General features: G+C 39.1%; 1 protein-coding gene across 6 annotated transcripts in view; it reads right to left on the reverse strand.

The window, feature by feature from the left end:
* Positions 1-27,089, reverse strand: part of MYBPC1 (myosin binding protein C1) — a 111,882-nt gene that overhangs the window by 1,955 nt on the left and 82,838 nt on the right. For 2 of the 6 annotated variants that reach the window (XM_083574179.1, XM_083574178.1), the window contains 10 exons: positions 25,197-25,385; positions 24,754-24,888; positions 20,536-20,652; positions 17,021-17,188; positions 15,667-15,755; positions 14,144-14,339; positions 11,398-11,537; positions 8,892-9,051; positions 7,172-7,308; positions 5,783-5,969 (listed from right to left, as the gene is read on the reverse strand). In XM_083574179.1, coding sequence (XP_083430305.1) covers positions 5,783-5,969; positions 7,172-7,308; positions 8,892-9,051; positions 11,398-11,537; positions 14,144-14,339; positions 15,667-15,755; positions 17,021-17,188; positions 20,536-20,652; positions 24,754-24,888; positions 25,197-25,385 — 1,518 coding nt within the window. Of the gene's footprint in view, positions 1-1,759; positions 1,800-3,025; positions 3,085-5,782; positions 5,970-7,171; positions 7,309-8,891; positions 9,052-11,397; positions 11,538-14,143; positions 14,340-15,666; positions 15,756-17,020; positions 17,189-20,535; positions 20,653-24,753; positions 24,889-25,196; positions 25,386-27,089 lie in introns of all 6 variants that reach the window. The other 4 variants (XM_083574177.1, XM_083574181.1, XM_083574180.1 and 1 more) reach the window with 4 other exon arrangements.

Consider the following 27,089-nt stretch of genomic DNA (forward strand, 5'->3'; position numbering starts at 1 on the left):
CTCTGGGGGTTTTTTTGGTGGTGCTAAATCTGTGACCACAAAGAAATTAGGAAGCTGAATGCAGATCACTTTTGTGCTCACAGTTATAAATTAGAGAATAATATCTTTGCCCATCCTTAGTGCTAGTCAAAATGAGAACATTGCCTTCTTAGAAAGGGCTACTGTAGCTAAGGAGCCTTTGTGCAGAAGATTCTTCCAATGATTTGTCATTAGACCAAGAGAAAATAGGACCTGTTTGTGGGGTAGCACAGTTGGAGCTTCCACATGGTTCCTCAACATGTTACTGCAGCAATGTCTGCAGGCAGGAAAACATGTGGGAAGGGATAATGATGTGATTAATTCCTGTGTTAGCCCCCACTAACTGGAGTGATGCTATCCACCCATTTTATAGGCTCTGGTGTGAGATGGAGCAACAGGAACCAGGAAACCCACCACTCCAGTAAAAACAGGTCAACAACCCATTGGTGCATTACAATGCAATAGGCCACATGTCCTTTCCATTGAGTTAATTAGCAATGTTGTGGCCAATCTTCTTTTGGGTACCTTTTTGATTACCCAGGGTGTCTTCTGGGTAATCTGAGGGTAAGGGTATGCTGTGGATTCATGAAGCAAAAGAGTTTTGTGTGTACAGCCCCTTCATTACCCTAGTTGAAGTACAAACTCTCAATAGTAGTTCCCTTAGCGCAGTGATGGCCAAACTTGGCCCTCCAGCTGTTTTGGGACTACAACTCCCATCATCCCTAGCTAACAGGACCAGTGGTCAGGGATGATGGGAGTTGTAGTCCCAAAACAGCTGGAGGGCCAAGTTTGGCCATCACTGCTTAGTGTCCTGAGGCTCATTAAGGAGAGGGGAAAAACCCGAGAACCCCTGCTATAAGTGTCCTAGAATTGCCACCAGTTCTAGCAGTACGCGAGGAGTAAGCATGGCCTCTAATAACCGAAAACTTACCTTCTGATGCATTTCCGATTCATGCCATAAACCTAAAGCACCAGGACTTTCCGAAGATGAACTTACCAATTGCTTCCAGTAAGTTTCAGCTCTACAGAGTCATGTTTTACCACTGACCCTTAGGGAGGAAGCTTTTTCCACATTCAACCAAATGAAATTGCAAGTTGCATTTCTGTGCAATCTCCCATATCCAGCTGAAACTGCATTATTTGGATTGTCTTGACTCAAAATAATTAAGGCATGCCACTGAAGGATTTTGTGTTTGTTTGTTTTTTTAAAAAAATAGGCTATGCTTTCCTAATCTTCAGTGAATAGAGAAGACAAGACACACATTTTTTTTAAAAAAAACTGGCATGCTTTTAAAGCATTCTTTAAAGTCACTGTAGTGTAATTTTTTCAAGTAAAATTAGGTTTGGTATAAATAGCGTCATTTCTTTAGGCCGCTGAACCTTGAGGCCAATTACTAGCTTTAAGTGCTAGAGTGCTCAGATAAATGGCTTGCTCTTTATGTAAAGTAAGCTGTTAACATGGCTCAGGCTTTGTTGCGTCCTGCTGAAGTTTTTATATCTGCATATGCTGTTAGTAAGTGGTTGCGTCACTGCAGGGAGTTGCCATCACAAGCATTTATTGGACAGATCCAGCGAAAGTTGTTAAGAGCACAGTGATATAAAAGTCAGTCTATTACAATATTGATTCTACAACCCCATTTTCATTAAATGACATAATGAAAATTATGCCATACGGTGGAAGGCTTTGTATGACGTAACAACAGACATAAGCTTCATATGCAGGGACCATATGAAAGCTTACCTTAGATGACACTATACATTCAAAAATCCTTACTGTGTAACTAAGGGAGAGAGAGAGAGAGAAGTTGTAAGCACTTAACTTGCTAAACACAAAAGTACAGAACTTGTTGAGTGAAATTATGTTCGCAACTATGATAAGATGACGTTTTAATCCTTAGTCATGTAAAAGATGTAAGAGAAAGAGAGGAAAGCAAATGGAGTGTCAAAATAGGCAGGGATCTAGCACTACTTCAACATTAACTATTAATACGTGAAGGTTTATTAATTGTGCACAAACATAAATGATTGGCAGCTAATATAGAAGACACGATGGAGCCAATCAGATTGTGACACTAAAACTAAACAAGGTCAAATAAAACTAAACTAGATCACAGACATATATATATCCAGGATGTTTATCAGTACAGGAAAAAACCACACATGTAGTATTGAACTATTGATATATATATGTATGTATGTATAAGCATAGGTTGAAACTCTTAACAGGCAAAATTATCAAGTTTTGTGTACATAAAAAGTTGCACAATTTATGATGCAATCTTATACACACTTACCTGAGAGTAAGTCCCAGTGAACAAAGTAGGATTTACTCCCGAGTAAACATGCACAGGATTGCACTGCATATCCTAGTTACCTTTGTAAGTAATGCATATATCTCTTAAGAAACAGTGTTTATTCTACATGTGTTTGGGGAATGGTAAGAAGGGAAATATCCAAACTAGGTAGAATGGTTAGTATACAGGTTGCTATTTGCTATATAAGATTAACAGAACAATCCTATGCATATTTTCTCAGAAGCAAGTTCCACTGTGCTCAGTGGACTTAATTTCCAGGTAAGTGTGCATAGGATTGCAGCCTTAGTTTTGGAACTAATTATGTACAGTCATTTCATAATGTTTTTCTGCTCATTAAAAAAATTATAGGATTATAGGTAGCTCTTCCAGGCTATCTGAATGTTAAAATTAACTGCATAAACACACTTCTTTGATGTATGCTAGCTGCTGATACATAAGCAAAAAAAGTTACTTTAAGACATGAGTACAGATGAAACAGAAGTTCTCACCTAAGGTCTTCATAATCTGGATGTTAGTACCTAGAGTCTTGATGAATTTGGCCTTTTTTTGCTCATGCCATAACCAGTATGCCATGAACAACTATATAATCTAAGAGCAAAGATGAAATGCACACTTTTCATGCAAACACATTTTATATAGGAAGAAAGGAATGGAATGGAAGGTAATGCCCAGGGGAATATGATTTCAGAAACCTGTTTCTGCCCCGCCGAGAAGATTGGTTCTCCTGGGGTAATTACGCCATGATATATCACTGCAGAATTAGAATATTTGTACCAATATTTATTCTCATTTGAAATTATTTTGCATAAATGTTTAACAGTGTCAAGCTTGTTTTATTTTCAATTGGTAAACACCAGTTGTAATTTTTCAGTAGTTTTTAATTGACAAAGGAAACAAAAACCTAGACACATATCATGATTTAAAAAAAAAAAACAATTAAAGACTTGTCTGCACTAGTCTTTTTTCATAGAATTTAACCTCATCAGACAGGCATCATTAAGACCTAGCTCCCAGCAGCTTGCTCCCTTCTGCGCTTCAGATGGGGGCAGTGGGAACATCAGTGCCAATTCAGGGGAGACCACTGAGCAGAGGAAGCATTAAGCAGGAATGCTTCTTATGCTATGCCTATGGTCGCTGTATGGTAGTTTGCAAATAATCTTGAATTGCAGCTGGTGCAGATAAGCTTCAACAATAAATAACGTTCCCTTTCGGAATCATAAAAAAGATATACTGAGCAGCAGAAGAGGTGGTGACTTAGCAGTTCTTTCAGAATTGGGGGCAAGTAATTTTTTTAAAAAAACACCAAAATGGTAATGAGTAGTTGTCCTTTTTAAGGATGATGGATGATGATGGATTTTAGTTTTGTTGCAGCTCATTATTTTCAGACCCACTGAAGTCAATTACATGGGTCTGAAAATCAATTACAAGTATTGGTTTCAGTGGATATGAATTGAACTCTTTAGTTCTGAGTACCAAACTAGATATGGCATGGGAAATCCAAAAGGAATGCTGTCCTTGGACACGTTCATAGCAACCTGGGAGCTGATTCAGACTGGGACTGTGGCATTGGGGAAGGAAGGGTTTCCTAATGCCATTCACCCAAACTAAAACTGATCCTTTCCAAATCTGCTGCATGCTGCGTGGGGCAAATGGGAGTTCAAATGAAGCTGCCCATCAGCAGAGTAAAAATGCTTCTCCAAAAAGTTTGAAGCAAAGTGGAAACAAATACAAAACTGGAATCTTCTTACAATACCGTAGAAGTCCAGCAAATAAATTAAAAGTTCTGCCTTCAGTGCCTGCAATACTTGGTTACATTCTTGCAACTGCTAATCTCTATACACACAACTAAAAAGAGCAGCTAGAGCCTAATGCTAGAACCAAACCCTTCTTAACAGGGACCAGCACAATTCATTTCAACTGGAGAGTGCAGCAGATCCAATTATCCACTCAACTGAAATGCAAATTAATGGCTATGCATATATCCAACCCCCACTGAAATGAATGGGGCAGCCTGTATGGGGAGAAGACTACCTTGTACAAAAGCATTTGATTCCAGCATCAGTGTACTGCTTGAAACACCTAAATGTTCTTAGGATAAGCAACTAAATGGATGTAAACATTGTTGACCTTGTGACTTGGTTATGAGGAAAGTATGAGCTACAAGCTCAACCAGTTTAGCAGGAAGGAAGTCTGCTGAACTGTTCTAAGGATGGATTATCAATCAGCTGGTTAAGTAAGAGGTGTTTGACTTGAGTTAATAAAACAGTATCAAGTACCAAATTTTGTGGGTAGGGAGTAGGGAAAGGGAAATGAACACAAGTCTGGGATGGGATATTCGCAATAAAAGGGATTTCTTTTCCAGCTGTGAAGCAAAATGAAATGCATGCTTTCAGTGTGAAGATGTTTAGCTTTTCCATCTCTGGAAGTTAAAACAGAATTTTATGGCTTGGGATGTAGTAAAAAAACTGTTATACATGGAAGGACTCATGGATGGAAAAGCTGTGAATATGAACATTTTAGAGCCATTTTTACCACAATGTATGAGTCACTGGTGGCACAGAAATCGCTGTGGCTTAAAAAAAACCAAAGCATAGTGGCATTTTTATCCTGGATTGTGAGTAATGCAATTACAGATTGAGTTTCTGCAGCAGTGTGGGATTTATAACTGGAAAGCTTATGCTTTATAATGAAAGATTAGTCCAACCTGACCTTTTAGGCTTGAAAATAAACAAAATGGCTTTTCTATAGCTAATTGTTTCTCATGTGGTGAACAGTGAGCTCTGCCTGGGATGATGTCATTGCTTCTATGTGGACAACAGAGTAAAAAGGAGTCAAGAAACAGGACTATCCTAATGCTCAATTCTATATAAGCACGGTCATTTTGTGGGACCTCTGTCCTGTTTTGAGTTGGGCATGATAACTAATAAATTACACAAACAGTTAATCAAAGTCCAGAACAAACAGAAATGCAATATACCAATAAAACATTAAATAAATTGAAAGAGAAACATATGGAGATCCAATCACATATCATCCTTGTATCCTCCCTATAACGTTCTTGAGATGTATTATTGACATTCAAAAATATTTCACCAACATCTTGGTATTGTTTTCTTTGTGTGTGTGTGCTTTAAGTGGTTTTACAACTTCTTTTCTACTTCAATTGTTGTTGTTTACTTATTTAATGTAGGCCACCCAGAGACCTTTCAGTTATGGGGTGGCCTACAAATGACACAAGTAAATAAATAAATGGTCAATAAATCAACTGCTCCCTCATAATAGTCTATCACCATTTCACTCATTAATTTTACTCCTCCAAACTAAACAACAACAAATAGCAAAATGTAGCTCTCTGCTAGGATCACAAACATTAAGAAAGTAGGGCTCATGACCTGATCTATATTTCTCTCCCCTCAGAAACAATTTTGAGCTCATTGAGACAACCTTACCTTTAACTTCCAATTTGCATTCAACTTCTGCCTCACCCAGACTGTTGACAGCCTTGCAAGTGTATGTGCCACCATCAAAGGGGCTGGGCTTGCGGATCTCCAAGGTGCAAACTCCCTGGTTACCAAACATTCTGTACCGGGGGTCATTCATGATAGCTATTTTGTTCTTCATCCATGTTATCTTGGGCTGTAGTTAAAAAACAGCAACACGGAGTAGTTCAAAACAAAGCACAAGTTACATTTCCTTTTGTGGTTTTATATCAGTTAGGTTAGGTTTTATATTAGTTAGTTGGGTTTGTGGAGTGGGACACCTGTTTGGATTGTTTTTACTGTTATTTCCTAAATTCTATAGTTAGGTGTGAAGATTCTGAGGAAAGTCCAATGCAGGTTCCTTTACCTCTCAAAACCAACATCCCCAATAGACTTATTATCCAATTAGCCAATTTAAAGAAAACAGTGTCCATTAAGGTGATCATGGCTATAGAAAAAGAAAAAGGTGTATGTGAAGTTCCCAATATTTTGCTCTCCCTATTTCTCCAAATAAAAAGTAACGAAGAAATGAGACATCTGCTTAATTTCTGAGTCTCAAGCTGCCAGGAAAACTTCAGGAGGAGTAAAAATTTGGCAACTGTAAGTAGCTCAAGTACGGTATGTAGTTAGGAAAGAATTAAGTAGTATGAGAGGGCCTTCTCAGTGGCTGCTCCTAGATTGTGGAAGTCCCTTCCAGGGGATGCTAGGCTGCTCCCCTCTTTGCTTTGATTTCACTGGCAGGCAAGGACTTTTTTGCGCAGAAAGACCCTTGGCCATTAACTGGCTATTGTGGCAGGGTCTGCTGCGACTGGGTGTTGGGCTTGTGTTTTGGTGCTTTTGAATGATTTTGAATGTTTTTTTAGTACCGTTTTAATTGGGTTACTTATTGTTTTTCAATATTTATATCTATTGTGCATTTTTAGCTATATCTATTTTGATCTATGCTATGAGCAGCCTTGGGTCGTTCACTGAGAAAAAGGCAGGGTATAAATAAAATGAACGAACGAGTAAGTACCGCAGTAGCTACACAGTAGAGATGAAGAAGCAAAGTAGGTTGTTTTTGGTCTTGGGATTACTTATCTATTTTGCTAAACAGCAGGAGTGTGGAAGAGGTGGGATCTTAGGAATCCAGTCTTTACTACAGCCTTTGCCAACCTGTTGCCCTCCATATGTTTTGGACTACAATTCCCATCAGACCCAGCTAGGTGGGCACTAAGTTGGTGAAGCCTACTTTACTACATAATCTTTCCATTGCCTGCTAAGTTCTGGCGTGCTTTGTGAACAGATTAAAGCACTGTCCCATCTGGAAATGTCTGTGTTGATGTACAGACTTTTATGTCATTCAGCATGATAGCTTACCTTGGGATTTCCTCTGACGCTGCAGTTCAAAGTTGCATTGTAACCAGACACAGCATATGTATTAACTAAAGGCTGGGTAAACATTGGTGGTTCATTGAAATTGAAGTCCTCATAGACTGGGTTTTTGTAGACTTTCCCTGTAAAACAAAAGTTCAGGAACTGCTAGAAAAATAGAATTTTGTATTGTTTTAGCCATACTGTGTGGCTGATATTGTTCCTTTTAACAGGTATGTAGAGAGCAGGCCTAGCATGTGACACACATCAACACTAAATCAAAAGAGAATTAACACAGGCTGCTTTAGAGGAATACTGGATTGTGGAGAATCATTGCCACGAAATACTGTTTACATCTTAACAACCCTGTTCGGAACCTTCACTCTGCTTACCACAATCAACTATGATATTCTATCCTTTATATGATTAGAATCCCGCTTTTTTCCATTTCTACACTGCCTCCATGTTTTCCTTCTTCCCTGTCCACAGGTGCTGAAGTTGAACTAAACAGTAAGTGTGTGGAAGAGGTGGCACCTTAGCAGCTCATTAATTACTACAGCTTTCACCATCCTGGTGCCACAACCTTAGGTTAAGCTGCAAGACTGAGTGAAAAGTGTGGATTGCTAGATCAGACCAATGGTGTATCTAATTTAGCATTGTGTTCCACAGTGGCCAACCAGATAGATGCTTATGGAAAACCCACAAGCTAAGCAGGAGGCCTGGAGTATACTCTTATTATTTCCGTTGTTTGCTACGCCTGATAGTGTAGCCATTCAGAATCCTCATTTTGCTCAATGCAGAATATCTTTCATAGAAAGAAGTGGGATGTGCCAGTTCTGCAATAAAGCAAGAGCTGGCCAAATCTCCCTTGTAAAGCAGACATGGGTTAAGTCTTCCTTATGTTCTCAAAATAGGATAGTAAGTAGTTTATGGGCTTTGGGAACAATGTGGCTTAGGCATAATATGCAGTGACAGGACGCATTCAACTTTTCTGACCATCTTCCTCTTTCCTCAAAACTAGGTTGGGGTGTGTGTGTGTGTGTCTGTCTGTCTGTCTGTCTGTATGTACACACACACACACACACACACACACACACACACACACACACACACAAATGCACTTTAGAAGTATTCTGAATATTGCATTGTTTAGACAGGCCTTTGCAATATGTTTTTCTCTTTTTAAATAACTGGGACTTATTGATGTTCTATTGATGTTTATATGGATGCTTCTGCTGATTTTATTATAACTTCATATGCTGTATACCACCTTGATATACATTTAGGAAAGTGAGGTTTTTAAATACTTAAATAAACAAACAAATACATACATCTGCCTGAATGGAATGTGATTGCTGTGAGCCAATTATGTGAACTGGCTCTCAGAACAAACTCGACAGCATTCCTGCAATGAACTGAATGAGTAAATCCACACTATGAGCACTTGGTTGTGCACTGTGCAGAATGGCAAAATCAGACCACTATACATTCAGGCCAGCTGAAATGTTGTTTCAGCATTATACTGAAGGTAAAAATAAAATTCCCATTGATTCTGGTGAGTGAGTTCTACATCTTATGTGAATTTATCATCCTAGTAACTTGAGCAAACAAGTGGCTTTTCCTCTCTCAAAGACAAATAGATTATGCCTCAACTCCAAGAAATGAGTGCTCTGTGCTCTGTTGTATTCTATTTCATTGTCATAGTTTTAGAGTTAATCTAGCTAACCATCCTTGGCAATCACAGCGCTCTCTGTTGTCCTAGTTGCATCCTCACTGAGGCCACACATATTTTCAGCAAAGATCCGGAAGAAATACTCATTCCCAATGATAAGTTCAGTAATGGTAGCGCTGGTCCGGTGGTAGTGTTCAATGACGGTAAACCATTCCTGCAAGATACAAGGCCAGGTTAAATTGCTATGAACAACTCAATCCCGTGATTATCAATTTATAAGTAAGGCCCACTGAGTTCCAGGGAAGCATGCACAGGACTTGCTTCCATTACTAAGCAAACTGACATTTCATAAATGGGTCCCCTGGGAAGACAACCAAGAGATCAAATGTTAAGGGAAGTAAGAAAGTTCACCAAAAAGCCCAAGCTCAAAATAGGTGAAACAGAAATAAAGATATCCATTTAGTTTTATAAGTAGCAGCTGCTTATGTAACAAAACCAGCAACCATATGCCATACACCATTTCATAGGTTTTCCAAAGTACCCAATTATGGCAAATGATAAGCTTTTTGAATAGCTGTACTATTTTGATGAAGCTGTACTTCATGAAATGTGAAGTAAGAAATCCTTTACTTACTTACTTACTTACTGACTTATACTTTGCAGTAAAATATGAATAGAAAGTGAATTCTAGTAATTGGCACATTCCCTTTAGTAGTCCAGATGATCATTCTAGGAAAGGAATATGCTGAAATTTGAGTTTTCTGAACTTAGGAACAGGGCAAAGTTCACTTTGCCTATTGATCACTAAAGTGCACCACAGATAACAAAGCCAGAGACTGGAGTCGGGGTGGGGGGTGGGGTGGAATGCAAAACCCTTCCCATTGCAAGGAGTTGTGTCCACATTACTTAGTTTGCTTGCTTTTTCTTATTTACACTTATAGATTGCCCTTTAAACCCTGTGATCCCAGAGCAGTGAACACACACAATGAAACCATGGAAAAATTCATTTAAACATAGTCAAAACATTGCATTGCATAACATCAACAAAGCAGTTCAGCAGTAAACCTCAGAATCAGCATGGCCACTCACAAACGTCTTCCAAGTTATTATTTATTGTATTTGTTAGTAGGTCCCCCCCGCCCCCACTGAGAACTGACCCCAAAGATATTAAAAGTGTTACAAACATTAAAACTAAGTAAACAAACCAAAATAAAATGAAAAGCTTAGAAGCACAGCTTATGTGTTATATATCTATATACAGTGGTACCTTGGGTTAAGAACTTAATTCGTTCTGGAGGTCCATTCTTAACCTGGAACTGTTCTTAACCTGAGGTACCACTTTAGCTAATGGGGCCTCCCGCTGCCACCGCGCGATTTCTGTTCTCATCCTGGGGCAAAGTTCTTAACCCAAGGTACTATTTCTGGGTTAGCAGAATCTGTAACCTGAAGCGTCTGTAACCTGAAGCGTCTGTAACCCAAGGTACCACTGTATAGACATATTCACATGTGCAGACCTAATTCAATCTGCAGTCTGAGGCTCCTTCGTCTTGCCTGTCTTTGCTCCACCCTCTTCATACCTCTTTGGGTTCTGGGAAACTAGGGGGGAGAAACTTCTGCCTCTGATTCTGAACTGCTCCCTGCCACAGCCTTTCCTGCTCACGAAACCCTGTTATCTCTTCAGCTTCTGACAACTCCTCCTCCCAGTTTGCTCCCTCTGACCACTCATCGTCATCCCACCACCAATGCCCGGGCTCTGAGCCTTCTTACTTTGGGGGTTCCCTTGGGGGTTTCCCAGCTGGTACCTCCCATCATTGCTTTGCATGCAGCCAGTCCATGACATCCAGGGGGTCACCATTAAAAAGGCACATTCTTGTGTTGCCACTCTCTGCACTTCCCTCATAGGGGGCACACAGAGAAGGTTGTCACATGATGACTGCAGGGTCTGGGGTGGTTTATGCCTGGGTGAGTATATTATATAGCTGGCTTAGAATAGTTATCCACCTTAAAGCAGCAATGTTGTTAATGGAAGATTAAATCCATTCAAGAATACTTTATTGAGTACAGCATGCAAAGCACACTTCAAAAGACTCTTGTTCAGCTTGGCAGAGAAGTAACAGCAATGCAAACAGTATAAAGTTCACAACAGTCACAGCAACTGGGACCAGGGCTTTGTTTCATTTACTTATTTAGTAAAAAATGTATTAACTGCTTTACTCCTCAAGTCAACTGAAGAGAACACAGTGGGGGGAAACCATCTAAACATTAGCAACAGGTCCAGAGTGCAAAATTACTTAACAGCACTGCTGATTTTGAAGTTAATAGGCAGCAGAGAAAAATATCCAATGGCCTTACGAAGTAAGGGATTTTCCTGGCTACAAATATCACAGATGCTGGTCAAATTTGTTGTAAAGTCCTTTGTAGCAGCAGCAGCAGCTGAAAAGGCAGCTTGTATCTTGTATCACAAAAGAACACAACATCCACAAGAAGTAGCAACCTTTCCAAACAACCTTGCACATAAAAATCTCATCCTAAGATTTGCTGGGTCAAAAAGTCTACTTACCATGCTTTTTTTGTCAGCTTTTTGAATTGTGTACCCAGTTATGTTTGCATTGCCATCATCCTTGGGCGGCTGCCATTCCAAAGCAACATTCTCTCCCCAGACATCTGCAATTTTTACAATTTGTGGTGGGCCTGGACGATCTGTGGCAGTAAAGTAGCACCATCAATATTTCACACTTTTCTACAGCAACAATATGCTCAATTTGCCTAAGTGTTAAACAAACCATGAGTTAACCACAAACTGATGAGCAGGGGCTAAATCTTCAGTTTGGTTTTACACTGCTGTTCACTGCTGGAAACAGAGTTGCTCAGCCAACACAGAATTTAAGCTTGCACTAGCACCCATTAGATGATGTCATGAATTATGTTGGCTGATGGTTGGGTGCACATGGTTTGAGGGAAATGGCTTTGTGGGCCAATTTGGACCTCCGGGAGGCCAAAAGTGGCCACAGGCCAAATTGTCCCCATCTCTAATTTAAAAGATGTATTTCCTGTCTCCTCATCAAGTGATCCCCCAAGTGGCGTACATATTATAACAATACAGAACAAAATAATTAACTTGTCTCCCTTGGTAGTGGGGTGACCAACAGAGAGCCCTTGTAAAGTCAGGGAGATATTACATTCCTATTGTCTTAAGGGGCCTACTGTGAGCCCAGACACCATAGGCTAATTCCCCTGCAGGAAGCCTGCTTCCAGGCAGAACTGGCTTGTAGTTGTGGGGATTATTGTGTGATCAGATAAAATGCAGCTTCTGACTTGCCTCTCAGTAGCGGAGAAGCCAAGAGAGATGCTGGGGTGGGTGACATTAACACTTATTTCCAGCTCTCTGGTGTTCCTGCTGCTGTCTTTGCAGGGCTTACAGTGAGCCCAGGGAAAATAGATCCTCTCTCCAGAAAGCATGTTTGAACTCAGTGGGCCTTAACTTCTGTGCAAATTTCCATAGGGCCGGCTGTTATTCACTTGCAGAAACTGAGTTTCTAGTTTTACTGAATCAAATGGAACTACAGACTGATTCATATAACTGCCGGGCTGGTCCCTCACTCCAGCGGTAACATCTGTATTCTAATGACCACATGCGTCAGGTGGATGATGCCAGCACTGAGGGAAGAGGTAGCACAGTATCTACCCAAATTGTGTGGTTTGGGGTTTCAGGAGGTTACCTCTGCAGCATAGGTTCTGATCACCTGGAAATATCAACCACACTAATTTGATAATAATATATGTCCCATTACTCCCCCAATTGCACACTTAGGTGATGAGTATAGGGAGAAATTGAGAAACTAGAGGGATGTATCATGCTTGGGGAGACCTGAGGCTTGTATAGGTACAAAATGTATTTAAAAACAACTCAAGGGCTAATAATAATAATAATAGCTCAGTGAAGAGTGAGCATGACCAGTAGCCACTGAACGTTAAGTATCAAAGGTGTGTAAGTAATAATGGAGCATTCTGGAGAATATCATGATTAGCTTGCTAAAACACTGAACACTCTGATTAGAAGATGAGGATAAACTGTATCATTTTCTTGCAGGTTTTACTTGTATCAACTTAAATGTCAGTATCGCATTTTAAAACTTCAAATATAAGAGTTAAGATACTTCAGCAAAGAATGAATGGCTGACATTCTCTAAATATTTTTTGAAAAAGAGCAGATTTCAGAAACATCAGCATGTGTATCCTCAAACCATCTAACTTTCTCAAAGGCATATTTGTGAGAATCTATTTTTCATTGTGATAATAAGGAAAACCTTCCAGACTCACACAGAAACTAGGTCAGGTGCAATCACAGCAGGAAGATTAACAGTTACATTACTCCCTCGAGTCACTAGATTATCCTAGTTGGCTTCTACTGTACTGACTTAAAAACAATAACAACAACTAGTACAATCCCTAAATTTAATTTCTAGCTTTGCTCATTAAAAAGTCTGCCACGTTTCTTTCTGTGTTCCCTCTAACAAAGGAATCTGTGTGTTTCGCTTAAAGCTGGAGAGAGATCTGGGCAACTCTTGGATTTTATATTTGGATAGAACCTAATCCAACTGAGTTTGCAATTCATTCCCTCTTAAGACTGTGACCAAATTCAGACGTGGTTACAACATCAAACCAGCTTTTTCCCTGTCCCATTTACCCCTGCCGCCTTAAACTTCTATCCTGAAGAACAATGCTAGAGAGCTTGAAAGCATGATCATTCTTGTGACATTTTGGTTTGCTCTAACGAAAGGATTAATCTATTATGGATTTGGAGCTTTAATGGAACAACACAGTTCCTTTTGCTTTTTATTGATAAATAAATTCGGCAAAGTTAAATAGCTGGAATGTATGTCCAGTTTGACTTCCTGCACTTTCCCCTTCCATTTATCCAATATACACTCTTGATCTGAAGTAGAGGATTAAAACGATATCAGAAAGAAGTGTGTCATATTCTGAAATTTATAGAACCATAGAATTGTAGAGTTGGAAAGGACCACAAGGGTCATCTAGTCTAGCCTTCTGAAATTTTAATACACAGAGTAATAAGGGATTCAACTTTATTTTTAAAACTTATGATGTATCTATCTCAATATGTTGTCTCTTGTAGCAGGCAGTTCCAGACACCACAGAGGAACATACAAGAGATCATAGAACAGTGGGTACTAACTCCTAGCTTCTTGCAGTCGTTTTAGGAATGCCCAAAACATGCCAAAGGATTGCTAGTACATCCCAATTAACAGCCTATATTCTTATCGCTTCCAAATTTTTACACTTACCAACTATTTGAATCTCTATTGTGGCTCTATCCACCAGATTGTCTACTTTGACTTTCATGTCGTATTTCCCAGAGTGGATCCTCTCTGCCTTTCGGATGAAGATGATTGTGTCATTTTCACTGTTGCGGATGTTAATTTGGTTCTTATCTACATGAGCTCCATTTTTCTTCCAAGAGACCTTAGGTCTTGGTCTTCCCTGTGGGGGGAAAGCAAACAAACATGTCCACGGACCAAATTTTATATGACTGTAGTATTATTTTACGGTGATCTTTAAATAAGGTTAAACAGAGAATAGCATGTTTAAGTCAAGGAGCTGCTTATTGAACTATAACTGCAGGTTCATTCTGAACACATTGAGATATATTGCATTTCTTTTGTCAAGTTATTTTCAAGGCAGAGGCTTCGAAATAACTCCCTGTGACTTAAATGACAGTAAGAGAAAGCTGCATTTCTGATATTTTGTTTATTTGTATGATATCTTACCTGCCCTTTAGTGTAAGGTCCCAGGGTAGGTTACTCCAATATAATATGCAACAGATTAAGCTGCTACAGTTAAAGACAAGCAAATGGTTCAAAATGAAGCAGAACAATATATGGTATTTTCTAAAAAAAATGTGGGTCCCACAAAGCAAAATACTTTAACTGTCAAATGCCAGGGTAAATAAGTGCATCTTCAGTAAATGATGAAAGCTGTACAATTAATATGCTAGATTCACCTCTGTGGGGAGGGAGGTCTACAATTTAGGGGCTACCACAGAGTACTCTCAGGCCAGCATTCTCCACATTTCTGGGAGTGACAGGGACTAGCAAGAGAGCCCCTTTTGCAGATCTTAACACCTGAGAAGGTTGAAAGGGTTGGAGACAGTCTTTCAGATATTTGGGGCCTAAGTCTTTAGGGCTTTAAACATTAATGAACATCCTGAAATAGGCTTGACAATGCACATATATGTACTATTATGATAAGCACAGTATTAGTATAGTTTTCGGCGTTTAGCATATACTCTTTAACCTTTTTGACATTACCAGCTAGTACATCTGAACAGATACCATAATATCCTCTTCTGGTCCTACAAGTATTCAATGAGAGGCTGAAATACCTGTTTCTTCTAGTGACTTCTTGATAGTCCTGAGTAGTTCTGGGACTACTGGAAACTAATATGAACTTTTTTTTTTAAAGAAAGAAATATTATTGAACACAGGCAGAAAATCCAGTAGCACACGCTGCTATTTTGACAATAGAGGCAGCCCCCCGTTTACACGCGTTCAATACGTATGTGACCGTGTATACATGCATCACGTCAAACCCAGAAGTGATCCATAAATGTCATAAAGACATCACTGAAATGTCACTAAAAGGGCATAATAGGGGCAGAATGGGGTGTCTGAAGGCTGTTTCAATGGGTTTTAATTATACGTGATATCACCAATGTGAACAATGCCTTGGAATGTAACCCCTGCGTAAATGGGGGGCTGCCTGTGTCATGCAACATTCACATAAATAATTATATTTATTTGTTTCTTACCTGGAAGGGAATAACAAGATTCACAGCTTCTCCAACCCTTCGAACGTATGTTTGCTTTAAGTGTCTTGGCAGACGAATCTTCGGGGGTTCTTAATTTGAAAAAGAAGGAAGGGGAGTGCACTTGCTTAAAAACGTCTTTGATTAACTGGATCTGATCCTGGCTTCATATGCCAGTTAATACTGTAAACTGAGATTAAACTGAGATGAGCTGAAGTGCTGGATATGGAGCCTGCAAAACCAGAGCCAGTACTCTTGCTTTGTTAAAGGAAGTTGATTACTTTGGGCTATCGGCAGTGCTACAACCACAGGACTTGCTTCTTTGCTCCATTGTGCCTTTTGGACTTTTTCTTGGTAAAAGGACAGGATAGATGTAATGGGAAACTGTGGTTTAAACAACCATTTTGGCTGTGAGTCCTGGAAGACCTGCTCCCTGATTTGCAGGCCTTTTTTGCCGGGCCTTGGAGGATGGGGCCCTGACTGACTCCAGCGACAAAAGCTGAGGCTGCTGAACAGACTCTTGGGGTGGGGTATTGTTTAGGATTTTTGTTGTTGTGAGGCTGTTATTGATATTATTTCTGTATCTTTATTTTTATTTTGGTTGAGTACTTTTTGATGTGTTTTATTTATTGTTTATGACTTTTTTTGTTATATTTATAATTGTGTAATTCTTCACGTTTAAGACCCCCTTGAGTATGGTTTAACTAAGGAAAGGTTGCACACAAATAAAATGATGTATGCATGCATGCATCTAAGTGCTGAAGCTGGACCACAAAGCAGCAAGCATGAGGGTGTGATGACCATGCAGGTCCAATACTCATTCTTGGTTCAATAAGACATGAGCTTAAGTCAAGATTGTTACATGTGAATTGAGCCTAACTGTTTTCTAAAGTTTTCTCAAAGACAATATTTGGCAATGGTAAATTGGGGGGGGGGGGGCGACCTAATTAACACACACTTTCAATACAGTAAGAGAACTCAAACGCAACCATCACTCAAAATTCACACTTCTCTGAATTTTGTGATGCAGTTCTCCAACCAATGTTTACAAAAATGTACATATTAGGGGGAAATGTGCATACAATGCATATATTAGTGAAAATAACATACAAAATAGCATTATATTAAAGGAAATGGCCTGCAAAAATACGTACATTAGTCAAAACTGCATACAAAATTTCTCCTAATTCACAGGGAGTATTCAAAATATTCAAATTTTCATTAGGACTTAAAAAAAAATAACGGATTGCTGCAGAAATGTGGAGAACTGAATTTCAGATTGTAAGAATGAGAAACTGAGGGAACCAACATGGACAGATCCCTCCACCCCTAGACATAAGTAAACAGCCCATCTCACCTATCACTTCCTTGACTAAAATTGGCTGTGGATGCATCCGAGGCTCACTGGGACCAGCAGCATTCACAGCTTTTACTCGAACAAAGATTTTTGATCCAGTTGGCAGGCCAGTGATGGTGAATTTTGTTTTGTCTGTGAGTTCTGGATTGGCCACAATCCATTCTTCCGCTGAAGTAGGATAAAAAGTAAAAGGAAGGAAAGGACAGAAATTGATAATTATATATATGAAATGTGCTTGTGAATCACTAATTCCTATTTTAAAAAAATTAAGTGTAGCAAACTCAATATATTTCACTTCCTGGAAGTATTTTGCAGCCAAACCACCAGTTTCTAATTTAAGGAAGCATATGAAGACTGTAAGAAATAAATGTTATTTAACACTTTCCTCCATTTTAAAAATCGACTAATACATTTATAATTAAAATTATAATCCCGAAGGGCAGGCAATCAATATATTATTGTACTGCCTCCTTAAAGGAATGTTAACATGCAAGCAACATGATAATTATTAGTTGCAGTAACAGAATTTCACATGGAAGTTGATATCCAGAACACAGTTTCAGTCTGAATAATTTCCTATCTCTTTTAAATAAAGTTTTCTAGTTTTATTGTTGCAAAAATAATTAATGTGCAGGTATTATGCAGACACAGAATTATTATCCACTCATGCAGCCGTACTGCTTCTATGTACCATGAATGCTTCTTTGTCCAACTCATATTGCCCTCAGTCATGTTTACACATACATCTCTGCTGTCCACTAAGTGATCCATGTTTTTCTATTGCTGCCACAACATTTCCTTTTAAACAATATTCAGAGTTCTGAAATGCTCGGAAAACCTCCAAGTAAACTGTAATCCTGGATGGTGATGCAAGCCCACACAGACCATAAATATGTATTCACATGTATGTATGAAACTTGATTCAGAACTATGTGGTTGCTCCCATGTGCACATGGAATACCCAGCAGGCAAATGTCAGCCACCCAAATCTCTGAAATAAAAAAATCCCAAGCTACTGAAAGCACACATTGCAAATTCAGAAGACAGCATGTTAGCAAAAACGATTTATTCACTGATGTTGCATAAGCTAGTCATTTACACAGCAGAGCACACACTTGAATTTTAGCTTAATACTTTTGGGCACAGAGTATGAAGGATAAGAACATAATGGCCCAAACCAATGGCCCATCTAGTCCAGCATCCTGTTCTCACAGTGGCAACCAGGTGCCTGGGGAAAACCTGAAAGCAGGATTTGAATACAATAACACGCTCCCTCCCTGTGGTTTCCAGAAAGTGATATTCAGAAGTATTGCTGCCACCAATCCCGCCCCCATGATTCCATATCACTAGCATTGAAGGAATATCACTAGCTTCTATAACCCGTAAGTTCATTTAGTACCAGTAGTATACAATATTTGCTATTAACTTCCACAACCCAGCTGTATAAGTGGTATGACAATAACATGAAGTTGGTCATATAAACATGCTGGTCATATAAACATGACTTGGCCTTTTTAAGTACACTACAGTTACAAATAAGATATCATTAGTGGAGTGACACCAGGATCAGAGGTAGGGACATGTGGCTTGCCATGTTTATTTGCAAACAGTGAGTGAACTGCAGAGTGAGTTGTCTCAGGAGTAGTAACTTTCAAGAACACTCTGATGATTAAATGATATATAACTGATTACTAGCAGGCTCACAAAAGGTACCAGTAAATGAATGGGACTCTTACCAGCACACAACTTTGGAAGATCACAGCCACATTGCATAGAAAACAACTAGACCACCAGGCAACTTTCAACAGTGATTAGAGATAAATCATCTACGGTACTTCTAAGTTATAATGGGATTTATCTGTAGCCAACTTCATGAAGATGGGGCCATCAACCTAATCCCAGTCTAAATACTGCATGTATTTATGAATACATATGAAACCAGATTCAGAACTCTGTGAATTATTCAATGCACACATGAAGCTCCAATCAAGCGCATGCCTCCCCATTCACTTCCATGTCAAGGACTAGACTAGGCAAACAAATAGGGATATAGATTTAGGTAGGTAGCCATGTTGGTCTGATGCAGTCAAAATAAATTTAAAAATTGTCCAGGAGCACCTTAGAGACCAACTAAGTTTGTTCTGGGTATAAGCTTTCGTTTGCATGCACGCTTCTTCTGTTTCAGTGTATCAGAAGAAGTGTGCATGCACACGAAAGCTTATACCTAGAACAAACTTAGTTGGTCTCTAAGGTGCTACTGAACAATTTTGTATTTTTTTTATTTAAATAGGGATAAATGCATGGAACGGCCCCTGAAATTGCAATGAATGGGGAAAGACTTTGTATGTGAGAGCGCCATGTATGTATTAGAGCTCTACACATCTGGACTGGGACTGTGGCCTTTATATATATATAACAGCTTAACTGATACTCAGAACTTTAGAGAGAAAGAAGTTAGCTATTATTTTTCTCTAACCAATACAGAATTCACAAATAGCTTCACACACCAGTAACTGTCTTTTATAGTCAGTTATTGAATAGGCTTTCATACAGAAAGAACAATGCATCATTCACACTTTGCAGACGAAACTAACCACATTATATATTTGTATTTAAAAACTGGTTCTTCAGTATTATGTGAGTGGAGACAGTATGCGTTTCAGTAGGTGGATCAATGGATTTGGGCATATACTACCTAGGTTCATTTCCTGCTTCAGCCATAAGCAAGCCACTCTTTCCTAGCTTCAGTTTCCAATTTGCGAAATAATAATAATGATCGATTGCACAGGGCTATTATGAGGATAAGCAAAACAACCGAGTCACGTACAGTATAGTCTGTGCTTTTTTGTGATAGTACCATGTACCATCACCTCTCCACCCCCCCCCCGCCCATGATGGCCATTTTGTGCAGGTACAGCACTTTTATCAAGATATAAGTTCTGGCACCTTTTGTTTAACCAAAAGAGCACTCTATATAGTATAATAATTCCATGAACTTTTCCCCCAAGTCACTGCGGTATTTTTGTATTTTTGAAGGCGTATGTAGCAGATAGTGTTCCCTCAAAAACATCACTATTATACTGTTGGGGGAAGGGAATCAATTTCAGTAAGAATGTTTAAATATCTTTGTTGCATACTTTACCTTCCAGGTCATAAGTTGCCTCCAGAAATTCACCTTCATACAGTTCTGCCGATATACCTTATGAGAGTCCACCATTAAAGTTAATTCAGAGACACCCACTTTCACACAGGCAAGATATGAGTCAGTTGTTAGTAATCCCTGTTAGTAACTATACAGAGATATGTACTGCACCTTGAAGAGGAGCTTTGGGATGATCAAGGAATTGGCTAGATAATGAAATAGAGCTTGTTTCTTCTACACATGGCAAACCATTGTTTGCCTGTTTCCCCCCTGGTCCCTTTGCTTCCAGCAGACTGAGGCTCCAACCACAGATCAAGGGGAAACAGCACAATTGGGGGGGAAAGGGGGGAGGATGATGCCGTTGAAAACTCACAGGGTTTTGGTGTCTTCTCTTCAGTCTTGATCAAGCCCCCGTCTGTCTCCTCACTATTAATTTGCTCTGTACCACCACCACTGTCTCCCTTGCCCTCTGTAGTGGGCTCCTGAGGACCTAAATAATTTGGAAAGCACATTTGGTACTTTACAGTCATAGGCAGAGGAGCCTTTGAGACTGGTATATCTGAGCATCCAGAGAGAAAGATGAGGTTTGAAAGAAGAGGAGAGAGGTAGGAGAAATCCATTGAGTAAAAGAGAAGATTTAGCAGGAAGAGAAGATTAAAGTGTAGGCCAGAATAAGAAAGAGAAAGCTAAAAAGAAATAGAGCAGTGGTGTGCAGAGGTATATGTTGGTATAAGGTGATCTGGAAGTCTGCTGGCATGATGTATAGTTGCAGTTGACTGAACTCAGTCTCTCTAAGTATTGCCTGTCAAAGAGTTTTCATTCCCGGTTGTTATTTTGCTTTTCTGGCTCCGAACCCCATTGTGCATAGCATGTATGGTTCACTGGATAACATTCAATGATTAAAATCTATTTAAGGATTGGTGTGCCTTGCAAGGTGGGCCTAATGACAAAAGTTTTCAGGTTTTATAACCTGTCTTGATATTGGACAATAAAACAGGCAGGAAGCAGAAAACTGGACCTGGAGAGTAATTGTGTTGTAGGGTCTGCTGATGACAGCACTGCTGCAGTGATCTCAACAGGTTTTATTCTTGTGTTGCTGGTGTTTCCATTAAGACCCTGATCCTGAGTTTCATGTGAATACATGTGTTCACATTCAGGACAAAACCTGGGGGAAATAAAGGTGTTGGAAGACAAGCTTTACTTGGGGTTGTTCACCTTGAGGTTGAGAAGGCACCTAACGTTGTTTCAGGGCTTGCTGATTTGAGACAACAGACTTGTTGGATCAAATTTAGGTTATTGTTTGCCACCATATTCAGCTGGTTATGTTTTTGTTATGTTGATTCCGGAGAAAAGGAAATACAAAACAGGTAAGGGTATCTCTTTTTTTTTTTGCAACATTTTATTTTAGCCAATGAAAACTTCAGTGTCATTTGCAAACTTACAGAAATATGTCTGTGGGGAATTTCCCTTACCCGTTTTGCATTTATAATGACTGTTATTCTGAGAGAATAAAAGAGTTGGGAGCCTCTAATCATCCAGGTGCTTATTCCTTTATTTTCAGTTCCCAGTGCCTTCATATTCAATTCTTGATAGCATAGATGAATGACTGAATGAGTTATAATAATTTATTATTAAGGTCGGAGACCAGCTTGTGTACTGAATGAGTTAAGAGGAGCATAATAAATGATCCTGTCACTAAGTCCATGAGCAATGTTTGATCCTTTAAACTTATATGTGTATGTGTAATGTAATACTGGTTCCACTGAAAGCTGAAAATCCCCTTTATTAACTTTCAAGAAGCCACAACATTTCTCACTTTTCCAAGGTCACTCTGCACTATTATCATAGAAATTGTCTGTGCATTAAAGCAGCCCTAATAAAATTCCATTCAAGGGCAATAGACAAGAGAGAGAGAGAGTAAAAGAGAGAAGGAAAAGAGAATAATTGATAGAATAAGTAAGAAGAAGAGAAGGACAGAACTGAAAAAAGTGACAGCTGAAAGATTGACAGTCAAAGAAAGTATACCTGGAGATCCAGGTGAAATATTAAACGTTGTAGAAAAATTAGTTGAAGGAAAGGTACTGGAAAAAAGATGAAGAACAGAGATATTCAGGTACTGAAGAAAAAATGAAAGGAAACAAGGCAGAGCAAGAGATATAGAAGTAAACACCAAGTATTTTTTGTATTTTCCAAAACGTTTTGTTCCAAAGTGTTACAATATACACATGAGTGGCATTAACTATATATATATACATACACACACATAAATATATAGGTGTATATCTAGAAATGCAAAGCATAAGTAGAATACACATCATGCACACAGTATTGTCTGTAAAATACATCACTACTGTATTTTATGTGAGGTGGGTAACACCAAAATGGCAGACGTGGCTGTCATTTTGAGGGATCTTCTTAATGCTTTTTAGCCTATCTGAAAGAAAAAAGTAAAAGTTTTGCTCTGTTCAACAGGTACACAAGGAATTTTGTTCTGCTGGACCCTGAAGTGTCCCTTGAAAGACATTTCTACCTATGATGGCTAGATTTATGATTTACTATGCATATCACATCCTCCCCAGTTACAAAGAATTTGGGACTGTTGGCTAATTCATATATTCTTGATTCTTTACTTCAGTTTTCTACAACACCTGTGGTTGCTTTTTCCTGGGGGTTCCCTACCCCAACCTGTAAATTATGCTGCAGTTTTCTTGTTTATGGAAGGCTCTACCAGACGTATTAAAATTTTGTTTAATTTGTCCATTTAAAAAGAAAAGAAAATCTATTTATTTTCCAGTTTTCTTAAACTTCCCACATTGAAGATATTTGGCAATGTGGGAAGGGGTTTAAGTCCCTGTTGGTTTAAACACTCTGCATAGCTATTCATCTATAAATGAGGTTCTTAATAAATATAATAATAATAATAATAAGAAGAAGAAGAAGAAGAAGAAGAAGAAGTCTAAACTTCTGCTATAGGGTCAAATAACACATGATGTTAATCACATGGTTTGTCCTTGTGTGCAGGATTTTTTAAAGTGTAGGGACCTAAATCCAGATTAGGACCCTGATATGGGAGGGGGAATAGAAAAGCTTTAGCCATTTGAACCGTATGGCACTCCTATCAGGAATGGGTTCCCCACAGGGGGCAGGGGTAATCTAAATCAGGACTGCATCAGGGAGTAAAGAGTCCCACACCAGGGTCCAAATCCAGACCAGAGGCAGGAAAGAGGGTACTGGCTATACATGAAAGGAAGAAAAATCCTGCACTCAAGGGCAAATCATGTGATTAATGCCATGTGTCGTTTGGCTCACAGTCGAAGAGTAGAATCTATTAAAACACCTTAATACTCTGTAAGGGCTTTGTTCATCAGGGAAATAGTGGCAAGCTTCTGCCAAGGCAAATGATAGCTAGCCATAGCTTACGGCGTGAAGCCACTCACTTGAACCTTTAATCTCAGAGGCGTGAAGGCTGCCTGTTCTTTGCTATTTCTGTTAGGGTGAGTGATGGAGGGCAAAGCAGAAACTGGAGACCATCCACTTTCCTTCCAACTGTTGTCTGCCACTCCTCTGTCCGCCACACAGTGCTCCACTCACTTCCTCTAGAAACAGATACTTCCCAAGCCTCTGGGCTGGTCTTCCTGTACTGTAAAAGTTGTATAGGCTGCCTACACCAGTAACACAGCTACAATTAAATTTAGGGCAAGAATATCCTCCTATTCTTGAACATTTCATAGAATAGCTATTATCCAGGCATTGCAAACTGGGGGGGGGGATGCTTTCCCACATGAACTGTGTAAGTTCTGGACTTCACATAGTCTCCCATTTCCTTACCTGTTCTAGGTCACATCCACATCCACTGTTATTCACTTCAGATCAGTTGCCTTTTTAACTTATATCAAGGCTCTAGAGAGTGACACACTATGTACACAGGAACAACTGCAGTTTTAGAGATCTGATTGACACTGAAAATCTTCATCATATAATAGGGCTGGCTTCAACATGATAAATGCCCCAATTCGCATGCAGCCAGATATGGGTTGAAATAATTAACCCTTATTCAAGTGTGGCAAAGCAGGTGTGATGGCTCAATCACCAGCTCAGCTTGCCTATCAGCACAAAAAATCAAAATCAAATCAAATAGGGAAATATTCTGACACATCAAAATTTAGAAGGGCCAATCTAAGAGTTGCGTTGACCTGACCAAGTAAGAAATGACAATGGGAATAAGGGAGGGGCAGTCATATCTCTGCATTAATTCTTGCTTTTCCTTTGTCCTTCATTTTGTTTCTAAAGTAGCACCTAGCATTGCTGCTGTAAGTGGACATGGCATTTCCATATCAGTGTAATACATATTTTACAAGGTTTCAGAATTTTGAGCCGCTGGTCTGGAATGCTAGTTAAAAAGGCAAGACCAATATTATTTTTACCAAAAGTTGGACCAACCATTTAGAAGCCGGATAGGATAGAACCACAGACTTGACTTGGAGAACCCCCACTTACAATATAGTTGCCTCGATGTGAGTGAAAGCAGCTCTCTAATATAAAAAATAAAACATCTCTCACCTAACGGAAGAAAAATTCAGTTGTCACTTACTTCCTTCAAAGCAATACTCTATAATATAGCCATCTAAACCTGCAGCTCCAATTTGGTCTGGTGGCCGCCATTTCATGGTTACTGTAGTATCTGTTACGGAATCAACTGCCAGGCAGGTGGGTGGACTCGTGACAGCTGGAAGCAATAAAAGAGAGTGTCTGAGTTTGCAGTACAACCTTTGCTGGATGTTTGCATCAATGTCTATCTGTTAAAGTCCTTTAACATTTTGTTTTGATCTCTTCCTCTTTTGTCCTGTTCCCACTATTTCTTTCATTTTATTTGCAAACTTTCTTCCCCTTGGGATTGTGAGCAGTTTTGTGGAGCACATTAATTAAAATTGCTGCAACATTTAAAAGAAAATGGAGGAACGGACTTAGACATATCTTTGATATTCTGATAGTCTGATTATTTGACAACATGTACATTGTATATTATCTACCCACCCAAAGGCACAAAAGGCTTTGAGGGCTCGCTTGGTTTCGAAGTGCCTATGGCATTGACAGCAAACACCCGGACTTCATAGGCAACTCCTTCAATCATCTTTTTGGGCTCAAAAGTTGTTTCTTTAATAAGGTCAAAGTTCAGCCTCATCCACCTGGAACTTTGCTTCTTTTTCCTCTCAATGTAGTAACCTAAACAAATATAAGCAGAATTACAATTATTATTTTTATATGATAAGAAAAACATAGACTCTTACAAATGTATACGTTCTATTATTTCATTAGTTAAAGAGATGGAACTATCAGGAAGAATATTATAAATTTTTAGAATGAAAAAAATAACAATAAAGAAGTCTCATCTTTCTATAAATGTACCTTCTTGGGGGTGTATGGTGTGTGTGTACAGTGGTACCTTGGATTAAGTACTTAATTCGTTCTGGAGGTCCGTTCTTAACCTGAAACTGTTCTTAACCTGAAGCACCACTTTAGCTAATGGGGCCTCCCGCTGCCACCGCGCTGCCGGAGCACGATTTCTGTTCTCATCCTGAAGCAAAGTTCTTAACCTGAAGCACTATTTCTGGGTTAGCCAAGTCTGTAACCTGAAGCGTATGTAACCTGAAGTGTATGTAACCTGAGGTACCACTGTATAGTTAATTTAGTTAATAATGCAACATCTCTTTTTTTGTTTTGTTTAACCACCATCCTATTGAGTTATATTATTTTTACAAATCTGGCCAATAAATTGTCTTGCACAGATGAAAAAGCTTGTAACAAGGTGTATATTGGTTGTTCTTGCTTTTGCTCATATTGGAAGGTAGTCTTGGGGTTCCTTGTTATGTTATATACTGTAATTTCCTGTATGGTATCCATTACTACCTTCCAGAATTGCTTTATTTTTGCTCAAAATGCATTTATAAAGTACAAAAATACATGTATAAAATCTGCTTTTTTATGCATCCAGAAATTCATATTAACTTCACAAATTTTGCTTAGTTTGGAGGGAGATAGGTGCCACTTGTAGGCAAGTTTGAAAAAAAAGTTATTTGTGGTTTACACTTATTAATAAACATGGTATCATTTTATGGAGCCAGGTCCAATCATCTTGATCTATAAGGTCGTTAGCTGATTAATAATAGCTGATTAATATAAGCATAAATGTAATATCATTGGCTAATGGCCCAGAACTTCTAAAATGAACAAAAGTGAACATCACAGAAAGTATTTGTTTGACCTGGACAGCACAGTGGTATCTGAATAGGTCCCCACCCCACATTTCCTAGAGAAAGCAAAAACCACCAGTTAAAGTGTTTCTGCTTATCCATGGAATGCCATGTAGCTGAAACACCAGTTTGATTTCTTGTGCGAACTGTCCACAAAGCATATTACATGGCCTAAAGCTATCTATATTTACACTATTCAAACATCTCAAGGCTGCTTTATACATGTTTCCTAGAAACAGGTAATAACTGATTTTGAATCAAGTGTGGGCAGTACTAAATAATACAAGAAACATAGGACTGTTGCTGAAAGTTGCCTCTCCATATCAATTCCTCCTCTCAAATCTTGGTGACAATATGTAGTATATCCTCAGACTCACTACTCACACCTGCTCTTGAGCACTACCCCTTAATCTCCCCACCCCCCAAAGTTTTTCAATCATTGCCAGGCACCTGGGACTCGGAACCACCATTTTAATTTCCCAGAATGCCACAGAGCATTGTAACCTTGGGGGCATTGTGAGAAAATTAAATGATGGCTCCCAGTCACCTATTGGCAGTTGGATCACTGCTGGCAAAGGCTTGCTGTGAAGCTAGTAAAGTCTCTTGGACTGTGGTTCCAAAGCACCCAAAAACCAGATGGCTGTCAGGTATTTGGAAAGCGCTATGCAAGCGACTT

The sequence above is a fragment of the Podarcis filfolensis genome (assembly GCF_964270895.1).
Source record: "Podarcis filfolensis genome assembly, chromosome: 10".
Taxonomy (NCBI): Eukaryota; Metazoa; Chordata; class Lepidosauria; order Squamata; family Lacertidae; genus Podarcis; species Podarcis filfolensis.